At 41.5% G+C, this 11,388-nt stretch overlaps 2 protein-coding genes across 4 annotated transcripts in view; one reads left to right on the top strand and one right to left on the bottom strand.

Annotated features, from left to right (window-relative positions):
- The window catches only part of GCSAML (germinal center-associated, signaling and motility-like), an 86,267-nt gene that overhangs the window by 30,194 nt on the left and 44,685 nt on the right, over nt 1-11,388 (top strand). The window contains exon 3 of one of the 3 annotated variants that reach the window (XM_012000834.1): nt 9,837-9,952. The exons of the other annotated variants lie outside the window; for them this stretch is intronic. The gene's annotated coding sequence lies outside the window, so the exon portion shown is untranslated. The remainder of the gene's footprint in view (nt 1-9,836; nt 9,953-11,388) is intronic. 3 annotated transcript variants of the gene reach the window in all.
- LOC105554358 (olfactory receptor 2C3) lies at nt 2,793-5,016 on the bottom strand. The gene is made up of 2 exons (XM_012000816.1): nt 4,685-5,016; nt 2,793-3,784 (listed from the first exon to the last, which is right to left on the bottom strand). The coding sequence occupies exon 2, from the start codon at nt 3,753-3,755 to the stop codon at nt 2,793-2,795; it is 963 nt and encodes a 320-aa protein (XP_011856206.1). The 5' UTR covers nt 3,756-3,784; nt 4,685-5,016.

Genomic DNA, 11,388 nt, shown 5'->3' with positions numbered 1-11,388 from the left:
TTAGGAGCATTGGATAACAGGTTTTTTTGGTGAGAGATTTGTGAAGAACAAGGCTGGAAAATTAATGGCAGGCAAATCTGGAGAAGAGGACATTGAAGAATTTCTTGTAAAGTGCACAGATCATGAAGATATTTGTCTTACATAGATGCCCATGGAGAGGGCATCCACTGCAGAGATGGATCTTGATAGTATGGTAGATAAGATGACTCATCTAGTAGATAATCAGTCAATCTCTTTTGCCAGCAGGCTTGCTCACTGGGCCTATGAGAAATTGAACATGGAAGCAGGGATGGAAACTATGAATGGGCACAGCATTATGACATTTCTCTCACCAAGGTTAGCATGTAATTTGGCACTATTTCCAGGTGTCTGGCTGGACTAGTAGCATAGTGATTACTTTGGACTCTTTTGAGCATAGAGTAAGCAATGTTAGTCTTTATAGGGACAGAATAATATTCTGGGGACCGTTTTGTCTTCCATGCCCCAACCATTTACATAATGAACAAAGCTTTAACCATCACCATGGCATCCCCTGCAATGTCACCTGTAACTAGGAAACATGTTTCACAGCCAAAGGGGTGTGGCAATAGAATCGCCCTTGGAATTCATGATTCTTACTTCATACCTCAATATTCAGAAGCAGTGGGCTTGACTGAATGATGGAATGGGCTTTATTGAATGATGGAATGGCCTGCTGAAGGTTTAGTTATTGAAGCTGAGAAACAATACTGTGTAAATAAGGACTACTTTCCTACAGGCTGCAGTGTATGCCCTAAACCTGCAGCCACCGTAACCTGATACATGAGTCCAGAAACCAAGACTCGAGAGTGTCTTGTACATGATGCATAATAATCCAATTGAAGAATTTTGCTTCATTTCACTGAAAGTTTGGATTTGGTGTGATGGTTAATGTGATGTATCAACTTGGTTGGGCTGTGGTGCCCATTTTTTGTTCAAACACCAGCCTAGGTGTTACTGTGAAGGGTTTATTTTTGTTTGTTTGTTTTTGTTTGTCTGTTTTGATGCGATTAACATTTAAATCAGACTTTTAGTAAAGCAGATTACCCTTTATAATGTGAGTGGGCCTCATCCAATCAGTTGAAAGCCTTTAGAGAAAAGACTGACCTGCTTCCAAAAAGAGGGAATTTTGCCTCCAGACTTTGAACTCAAGCTGCAACATCAACAGCTGTCAAAATTTACAGCCTGCTGGCTTGCCCTGAAAATTTCAGACTTGCCAGTTCCCTAAATTATGTGAGCCCATTTCTTAACTCTCGATCTCCTTTACTGTTTTTTTTCTCTCTGTCCCGTGTGTGTGTGTGTGTGTGTGTGTGTGTGTGTGTGTGTGTATTTGTGTATATATTCTCTCTTACATATATTTTTGGTTCTGTTTCTCTGGAAAACCCTGACTAATACAGTGAATTGGAAGATCCTAGTACCAAAGTAGACTAGTTTCATGAGAGAATATAGAGAGTCATAGTTCCTTATATTAAAAACTAAATATATATATAGAGAGAGAGGTGAACTCTATTGATAGGTTACTCTATTGACAGAAGTTCTTTAACATCTCGAAAGACTGGGTGTTGTAAATTAGAACTCGTTTGTCCTTTAGATACACTGTATACACAGATAAGTAAAAGAAAATGCACAATCATAAGAAACAATGGTGAATCTCGCCTCACTGTTAGCACACTGGCGTAGAGCTCTCTGCACCTCTCTTATCCCCTCCTTCCTTGAACTAGTCCACAAACACCATGCCATCCCCCCACAAAATAACATTTCGTATGAATTTTAACAAAAAGTTATTTACAAAATATGTCATTTTACTATCTCTAATTTTAACATATATCAGGTACTTCAGAACATCTAGAAGGAACAGACATTTCAAAAAAGCTTAGCGTTGTCAACTCTATAGAGAAGTAATAAAATGCACACACATAATGGATAGAATATGAAAATGTCTTGGAAATACGACCCTTCAGGACTAAGTAGGTCTCGCCCAACTGCGACAAAGAGGTCGCCCAGAATGTGGACCTGCCGGCTCCGTGGCCTAAACGGGCAGGCGACCCCGCTCCCCTGGATCACCTTCTTCGCCCTCCACAGCCTAACGGCTTCCTCCCTGCTTACCGCCGTCACTCAAAGGCGCTGAATCCCGGCAGCTCGGCGCGATCTTGGTCTGGGCCGGTAGGGTTGGACCGGGAGATCAAGGCTGGGGGAGGCCGCCGCTGTCGTCAGGCCCCCGAGGTGGGGTAGGAAGAGGTTCGCCGCAGCCTGAAAGCCTGGGCTGGGCGGGGGAGCCACAGTGAGGGCTCCGGAGCCTGCAAGGCGGAGGCCGCGGCCTGTCCTGGGACCAGCTCACCCCAGGCGCAGAGCCGAGGGCTGGGAGGGCTCCAGGGGCGCCGGGAAACAGGCCGGCTCCGGTCTCCCCGTGCGCTCTCAGCATCGTCAAAGTTTTATTATCCACGGAGCGTCCTGGAATCCACCCGATTCGGATACTGAGAAACAGCTGTATAACAACGCAAGGAATTTACAAAACAAGATGACAGTCAACATGTGTATATATAGCAAAAACCAACAATGGCAATTTCACAAAACTACGATAATTAACAAACAATAAATGTATTTTCTTGGTCTGGAAATAGTGTGAGCACACTCCTTTCAGATTTCCATCTACCTTGAGCTCAAACAATATTGGAAGAAAAACGACATCCCAACGACATCCCAAGTGTCCCGTCCTCCAAGGTCAGTTTGCTCTATGTAAACTTGATCTTCCTTTTCAGAAGGAACTGGAGTCTCTAAATTTGGGCCCGCTTGCCTGCAGAGCCACAGCAGTTCTCTAACACAGTATGTCGGAGGGCGCTCTTCACCTCTGTGTTCCTCAGGGTGTGAATAAATGGGTTCAGTGCAGGAGTGACTACGGTGTAGAAGAGAGCTATGAACTTGCCCTGCTCATGGGAGGTGCTCTTGGCTGGCTGGAGATACATTAAGATGATGCTCCCATAAAACAGAGACACCACGGCCACGTGGGAAGAACAGGTGTTGAGTGCCTTTCTCCGCCCTTCTGCTGACCTGATCTTCAACACAGCCCGGGCAATATGGCCGTAAGAGACCAGGATGAGCCCCAGAGGGAGGACAACAAAGACAAAGCTGGCCAGGTACATCTCCATCTCATTGAGGCTGATATCCACACAAGCCAGTTGCATAATGAGGGGCATCTCACAAAAGAAGTGGTCGATGCGATTGTTCCCACACAGTGGTAGGAGCATGGTGAGAGTGGAGCCCACCATGCTGGTGGTCAGACCTCCCAGCCAGGAGGCCAAAGCTAGCCCAAGGCAAAGCTGTGGATGCATAATGACAATGTAATGGAGTGGCCTGCAGATGGCAGCGTAGTGGTCATAGGACATGGTGGCCAGCAGGACACACTCGGTTGCCCCCAGCCAATGGGAGATACAGAACTGGACCACACACCCTCCATAGCTTATGGTTTTTTGTGGTCCCCAGAGGTTGGCCAGAAGCTGTGGGTCAATGCTCGTGGTGAAACTGATGTCCAGGAAGGAGAGGTTGGCAAGAAAGAAGTACATAGGCGTGTGGAGGTGCACATTCATAGGGGAGACCAGAATGATGATGCCATTGCCCAAGATTGAGACCACGTAAAAACCCAAGACAACTATGAAGAGGACAGCTTCTAGTGAGGGTCGTGCAGAGAAGCCCAGGAGGACAAAGACTTCTGGAGAACTCACATTGGCTATTTCCATCATTGTATGCTGGGGGTGGGGCAAAAGGCCACCTGTGGGAAGAACACAGGGCATACCGGGCATGAGACAAGCAATTACATTAGTTAGCAAACATTAAAAGTAAATTTTATTTCATTTTATCTTATTCTTTTTTAGAGACACAGTCTCACTGTGTTGCCTAGGCTAACCTCAAACTCTTAGGATCAAGCAATCCTCCCACCTCAACTTCCTCAGTAGGTGAGAATACAGGCACGCACTACCATGACTGGTTAAAAATAAATTTTATAGCCATTGTTTTCAAAAGCAGCCACTCAACAGCTCTGTGGATGGCACTGCATTATCTTCCTCACAGCCAACTTGGACTGTATAGTAAAAGACTAGGGGGTGTTCACTGTCTGGAGAAAATGGACATTTATGCAAAATCCTTAGCACTGTTTTTTTTAGATTGAAATATTGTAGTAACAACATCTACATGCAACCTAAATGTTTAACAATAAAGGGTTAGTCAGGTACAGAGTGGTCTTTCATGTGATGAACCACTGTACAGGCATTAAAATTGTGCCCTCTCAAATTCCACAATCATCTGCAATTTTTTTCTGTCATTAAATATGTCCAGTTTTTTATCCCTCCTCACCACCTCTGCTACTACTGGCCCATCTTGCCATCATTTATCATCTGAATTTTCATCTAATATTCTAACTCATCTCTCTGCTTCTCCTTTGCTCCCCTTCCAAGTACTCTCAAAAAAGTGTTGGGGCTCAGAAAATGATACCCCAACATGAAGGTCTCAGAAGCAAAAGTTTCTCTTTCTCCTGCCTTTTTGTCCCTGGCTCTTTCTTCCCCGAGGTTAGCCATAGAAATTCAAAGCCAGTCATGAAACCTAAAAATGTTACTCTAACTTTCCCTCCACCTTTCTATGTTAAAACCAGCCATAAATAAATTATCTGACCTACGTTACTGGATTGTAGATCATAAGACCTCCATTCCAGACAGGTCTTACTCCTTACCAAGAAAAAAGGAACACTGCTCAGAGAGGCCACAAAGAACCTCACAGATGGGTCTTGCTGGGCTTCTTCACTCAGTCCATCAGCATTTGATCATGCCCTTCGTGTTCAGTCTTATTTCTACATGGCTGTCCAAATGTCTTTGAACCTAAGCATAAAATTGGGAAGTTTTTCCTGTATCTTTGGATCCTCATCTAAAGGCTCCTCTGTCATGTAAAACTATGATTAAATAAATGTGTATGTCTTTTCTCCTATGAATCTGCCTTTTGTCAGTTGATTTCCGTGAAACTTCAGAGGACAAAGGTGAAATTTTCCCTCACTCCTACAAAAGGAATCAGAGGATTACATTAAAACATATGATCATGTCAGTCTGCTGCTCAACACCCTCATTGTCTTGGTACAAGGCTTGTAGCTGCAGTTTGCTATACTTACAGTGCTTTCTCCCCAAGACACCCACACACCCCCTTTCTCACCTTCTTCAGGCCATTTTTGAAAAGTCACCTTCTAACTGAGGCCCTCCCTCACTGTATTATATAATATTGAAAACCCTTACAATTCCCTTCTTTCTCTTTCCTGAATTATTTTTATATAAGGCAATAATCTTATAACAAATAAACTACTCTTATTTCTTTTGTCTGCTACCTGTCTCACTCCACTAGATCATAAATTCCATGGAGCCACAGTTTTGTATTGTTTACCTCTGGGTCCCCAGTGTCTAACCCAGTGTCTGATACACAGTAGTCCCTTAATATTCATGGACGTGCATCGTGAAACAGGTTGCTAGAAAGGTTCTGTGGGGTGGAAGAGGCAGGACTAGAGTAATATGAAGGCAGGTGGAAGGACTCAGCATAAACTTTCAGTAGTGTTGTCAGGAAAGAGCTCTTGGAACTGCCAGAGGCGTGCAGAAGGGTCTAGATATCCTCTGCTTTTGTACAGTTGGAATAAAACAAACACGATTTATCAGGGGCAGTGCATAAAGTCAGAAATTGGATAATTTCAGTGTGCTTCAGATGTCCCTGAAGACCTCTGGGGTCCTTCTTTGCAAAAACATTAATTCTAGCCTGTATTTTAAAAAGAAGAATCAATTTATTATAGTTAGGATTCACCCAAATTTGGGGAACAGAGCAGCTGTGAACTTAACTGTCAGCCTTCTTAAAATCCCAGAGAGTAGAATTTATCTATCCCTGTAACTGGAAGTCAATTAAACAAAATAGACATGAACAGACATGTGCATTCAGTTTTTAAAATACAGGTAGGTTTTCCATTGTGCATGTATAGAAATAAGGCTCAGAAAACTCCAGGCATTTGTTAAAATTCACATGTGGAAGCTGTCCCAGTGCGGACTTACTGTATCAGAATACTGAGACAATCATCTGGCCTGTATATAGTAGGCCAGGGAAGCATTAATACTGTGGGAGAAGGCATCCTGGAGAATTCCAACCTCCTCCAAATCAGGGAGGCAAGCCGGGGGCCTCCTAGTATTCCTAGTACTTTTGGGAGGTTGAAGTGGGGGGAATCACTTGAGCTCAGGAGTTTGAGGCCAGTTTGGGCAACACAGTGAGAGAGTGTCTTTACAAAAAAATAAAATGACCAAGTGTGGCTGTGTGTGTCTGTGGTCTCAGCTACTTGGGAGGTTGAGGCCAGAGGATGGCTTAAGCCCAGGAGATCAAGGCAGTAATGAGGCATGATTGTGCCACTGCACTCCAGCCTGGGCAACAGAGCAAGACCCTGTCTCAAAACAACAAACAAATCAGGGAGGTAGTTGAGACCTGTCAGAACGTGAGTGTTTTCATCATATGAATGTGAGAAAGAAAAGATGAACTGGGATTGGGAGAGTTAGGTACAACTGAGTCATGACACAGTCAAAGTGGGTGTACTGTATACAGAGTCACCGCTGATGAGCTGAAAAACAACAGGTTCAACTGACGACTGCATTATGACCCGTGGGTGTAAGTATTATGTCCCATCTGTGGAAAGATAAAAATTTTGTTGACTCACAGTTGATAACATGCAGAAAATGTATAAATGATGGTGAGAGAGGAACTACAAGATCACTCATGAGGTAATAGTTTAGTAGAATTTTTGAGGAAAAAGAGATCTTTGTGGTGATCTGATCTACTTCTAGAAATGTTTAGCAACTTATCCAAAGCCCCAGGGCTGCTTAGTCATACTGGAGCTATGCCGAAGATATTCAGATTCTTAGTACAAAAATAGTATTTTCAGTAAAGGAAGAGGTTTGCTTACCCACAGAGATTCACCAAAATTGTCACAATTAAAAACTTACCTTTCAAAATGCAACCCTAACCCAAACACTGTGCCATTAAGACAAAGATAGCATACTGAAGGTTAAGGAAACATCTTGCGTTCCAATTTTGTCTGAGTTAACTAGGCAGTCACAAACTGTATCCCAGAGCATAGGCAACCTGCTAAAATATCAAAGGCCACATGAGAAAATCAGATCACTTAAATGGATCAGTGCTCATCAGTTTTAACTGGAATTACCAGAAAGTCTGAGATCCCAGTTTATCTTAAATACCATAAAACCAACAACAAACAAATGACAAAATCCAAAATGTCACTTACTAATGGTGAGCTAGCAACATCATCTCCATTTATGCAGGGTGGAAATGTTGTAAAATGCGCAATATTTTATTAAAAAGACTGATAACAGTCATGAATTCAGTGCATGTGGCACTGAAAAAATAGATTAGCCAAGGGATTTTAAAGCCCCGCAAATAGTGGAAATCTCTAAGTCGGTGGTAGCAGACGTGTTAGATTCTGTTCAAATTCATGTCTAAAGGACACATTATTAAGTATTTAAATCACAATGGGATTGAGCTAGAAGAAAGCACTTAAAATATTTTGTGAGAAAATTGATAATCAAAGGAGTGAGAATGGCTCATGGTGTTTCCAGAATGAGAAATTATATGCAGACCCCAAAGGGTGAAGTGTTACGTAAAGTCCTTATAATTCTGAGGCATTGATTGTAAGCCCTGGAGCCTTCAGGAGGGAGCCTGAGGGTGATGGTATATATCAGGGGAGTAAAAGTGGAGGGAAAAAAGCTTTTGGGATTTCTTTCCCTATTGGATAATTATAATTTCATTGTATTACACACACGGAATTGTTTCTTTTTTATGACTAGAATATTATTTTAGGTTTGTATACTGCCAAACTGCTTACGGAGCGTAAGAATCAAGTCTATCATGTAGTGGGGGGGGATAGTCTGAGATATTTGCTCATTCTGTTAATTTTGATACATGCTACTACAGACTCTTTTGCTAAAAAAAAACCCATTGATTTTATTATTGGTGTATACCTCAGTGATGAGATAATGTTTTTCTTAATAAGTTAGATTTACCAATTTATTTTTATTTTGGTAAAATACCGATAACATATAAATTTATCATTGTAACTATTTTAAGTGTGCAAGTCAGTGGAATTAAGTTCTTTCACAAACTTTTTCATCACCTCTATCAAGCGTCAGAACTTTTTCATCACCTCTATCAAGCGTCAGAACTTTTTCATCACCTCAAATGGAAAACCTGTAGCCATCAAGCAGTCAGTCTTCATTTGCCAGCTCTCCCCAGCCCTGCCAACCACTAATCTGCTTTCTGTCTGTATGGATTTGCCTATTTTGGATATTACATATAAATGGACTTATACATGTTATTGTGTCTTGTTTCTTTCATTTAACATGGTATTTTCAAGGTTCATCTATGTTGTAACATGTTCAGTACTTCATTCTCTTTTAAAGAGGAATAATATTCCATTCTATGACTCTACCCCCTTTTGTTTATTCATCTGTTGACAGACATTTGGATTTGTTTGTTGATGAACATTTGAGTTGTTTCTACCTTTTGGCTATTGTGAATAGAGCTGCTATGAACATTCACTTACAAGTTTTTGTTTGAACTCCGTTTCTAATTCTATTGGGTATACCTGGGAGTGGAATTGCTAGGTCTTATGGAAATTCTATGAGCAACTTACTATGGAACCAGCAAACTTTTCTGCTGCAGCTAAACCATCTTTACATTTCTGCAAGCAATTTGTGTTTCAGTTTCTCCACATAATCACCAGCACTTGTTATTTTCCACTTTTTACAATCTTTTTTTTCCTTTATGGCCATCGTAGTGGAATGCAAAGTGGCATCTCACTGTGGTTTTGATTTGTGTTTCCCTAGCAGCTAATAATGTTGTGCATTTTTTAATGTGCTTTTTGGCCACTTACTTGTCTTCTTTGGAAAAATCTCTGTTCAAGTCTTTTGCCCATTTTTTGATTGGGTTATTTGTCTTTTTGTAAGTGTTCTTTATATACTCTGAATACTACACCCTTATGTAATATATGATTTGCAAATATTTTGTCTCATTCTGTATATTGTCTTTTAACTCTTTTGATAATGTGTTTTTGATGAACGAAAGTTTCTAATGATGAAGTCTAATTTATCTATTTTTTTGTTGTTGTTTTTGGTTTTCATATCATATTTAACAAAACAGTGAGACTTCCAAGGTCATGAAAATGTACTTCTATAATTACTTCTAAGGGTTTTATAATTTTTTGCTCTTTCATTTAGGCTTTTGATATATTTTGAATTACTTTTTTGTATATGCTGTAATGTAGGGTCCAACTTCATTCTTTAGCAGGTGTCGATCCAGTTGTGTTGAACTGGATATACGTTTTGAAAGGACTGAACTTTCTCTGTTGACACCCTTGTCAAAAATCAAGTGACATAGACCCATAGATGTTAGTTAGTATCTAGTTTAATGGGTCTAAATACGAACCATATTCTGAAGACTCTCTGAATTACATTCCTGGCCAGCACCTCTATGCCAAACTTCAGATTCATATATCTACCTATACTACAGCTTCATTTGATGGTGTTATGAACCGAATTGTGCCCTACACCCATTCATATGCTGAAACCATAACCCCCAATGTGACTATATTTGGAGATAGGGCCCTTAAGGAGATAATTATGAGTAAATGTGTTTATAAGAGTGGTGGCCTAATGTCATAAGATTGGAATCCTTATTAAAAGAGGGAGAAATACTAGCTGTCTTCCCTCCCTCCCTACCCCACTCTCTCCCTTTCCACACATGCACAGAGGAGAGGCCAGATGAGGACACAGCAAGCAGGCAGATGGCTACGATCTGGAAGAGAAGCCTCATCAGAAACCAACCCTGAGGGCATCTTGATTTTGGACTTCCAACCTCTAGAACTGTGAGAAAATACATTTCTGTTGTTTGCCACCACCCAGTTTGTAGTATTTTGTTTTGATATCCCGACCTGCCTAATACAGATGGCTAATGTGAAGCTCCAATGCAACACTTTAGAAAATGAACCCTGTTGTACACCTGACCTCCTCCAGCTGCAGGCTCCTCTTGTCAGTTGATGACAACTGTGTTCTTCCATTTGCTTAGTCCAGAAGCTTGGAGTCCATGTGGTTCCAAACCAGGTCTGTTCTGCCCATGGCACAGTATGCCAATCACTGAAACGATGAGTTTTGTGGCAGGGAATGAGTTTATTTATGAGGCAGTCAAGTGAGAAAGCAGGAGAACAGGTCTCAAATCAATCTCCCTGAAAATAAAATTTTAGGGATATTTATGGGATAGAGGAGTGAGGTGGTCCCAGGTGTAGGAAAATGTGATTGGGGTAGGAAAAAAGATACTGAGATAATCAGTAATCAGTAATCTGCTCAAATATCATCAAACTTCATGGCTCTTCATAGCACAAATGTTCACAAAATGGTGTCTTTAACATGATCTGAGGGTGGAGTTTTGGGCACTGTGACATCCAAAGGTCACCCATTGGACATTCATGCAGGTCCAGTTGGGTGCCAGTGGTTTCAGCTAGCTTGAACTGGACAAGAGTTGACCCTAGTTCCTGAAAAAGAACTTAAGCAGTCATTACCACAGTGATCTAGATGTGAGAGATGTTATCTATAAGGAAACTGGTGGAAGTTTTATTATATATTGCTTAGCTATGTGACCTTTAGCTATGTAAATCTTAAAATAAACTAGAAGCAAGTGACCAGCTAAAAGCAAGCGACTAAAGCCAGTGAGGCAAGTTAAGTCTGGACCTAATCAAGGGAGCCCTCGGCCTCAAACATTGACCCCTCTCATTTCCACAACCTCTGTTCCTCACATCAAATCTGTCAGCAAATCCTATTGACTCTACTTTTAAAGATATCCAGATTACAATCATTTTTACAACAAATCATCCTGTCTCAGCTAGATTACTTATATTAAAATCACAACCATTTTACTTGAAAACACTTCGCTGACTTCCTACCTGACTCTAAATACAGCAAGTTGTTTCATAGTCCATGAGGTATCTACTGTCTGTGCCTTCCCCCTCCACACACATTACCTCTCTGGTCCCACTTCCCACCACTTCTCCCATTCCTCCCTCGACTGCAGCCTCACGGGCCTCCTTGTTCCTCAAACATGCCTCCTTGTTTCTCATTTGCCATGCTGCTTTTAGCTTTGCTGGTTCCTCTGCCTCGAATAGTTTCTATCTCTCTCTCTCTTTCTCTCTTTCTCTCTCTTTTTTTTTTTAATACAGTGTCTCACACTGTTGCCTGGGGCTGGAGTGCAGTGGTCTGATCTCAGCTCACTGCAACCCCTGCCTCCCGGGATTACAGACATGCGCCACCA

The sequence above is a fragment of the Mandrillus leucophaeus genome, unplaced genomic scaffold, assembly GCF_000951045.1.
Source record: "Mandrillus leucophaeus isolate KB7577 unplaced genomic scaffold, Mleu.le_1.0 Scaffold1170, whole genome shotgun sequence".
Taxonomy (NCBI): domain Eukaryota; kingdom Metazoa; phylum Chordata; class Mammalia; order Primates; family Cercopithecidae; genus Mandrillus; species Mandrillus leucophaeus.
Note: the sequence above shows the minus strand (reverse complement) of the source record. Positions and strands in the feature narration are given on the sequence as shown.

Bases quoted from the DNA above. Each gene is read 5' to 3' on its own strand.
- LOC105554358 (XM_012000816.1), bottom strand. From the start codon at position 3,755: ATGATGGAAATAGCCAATGTGAGTTCTCCAGAAGTCTTTGTCCTCCTG.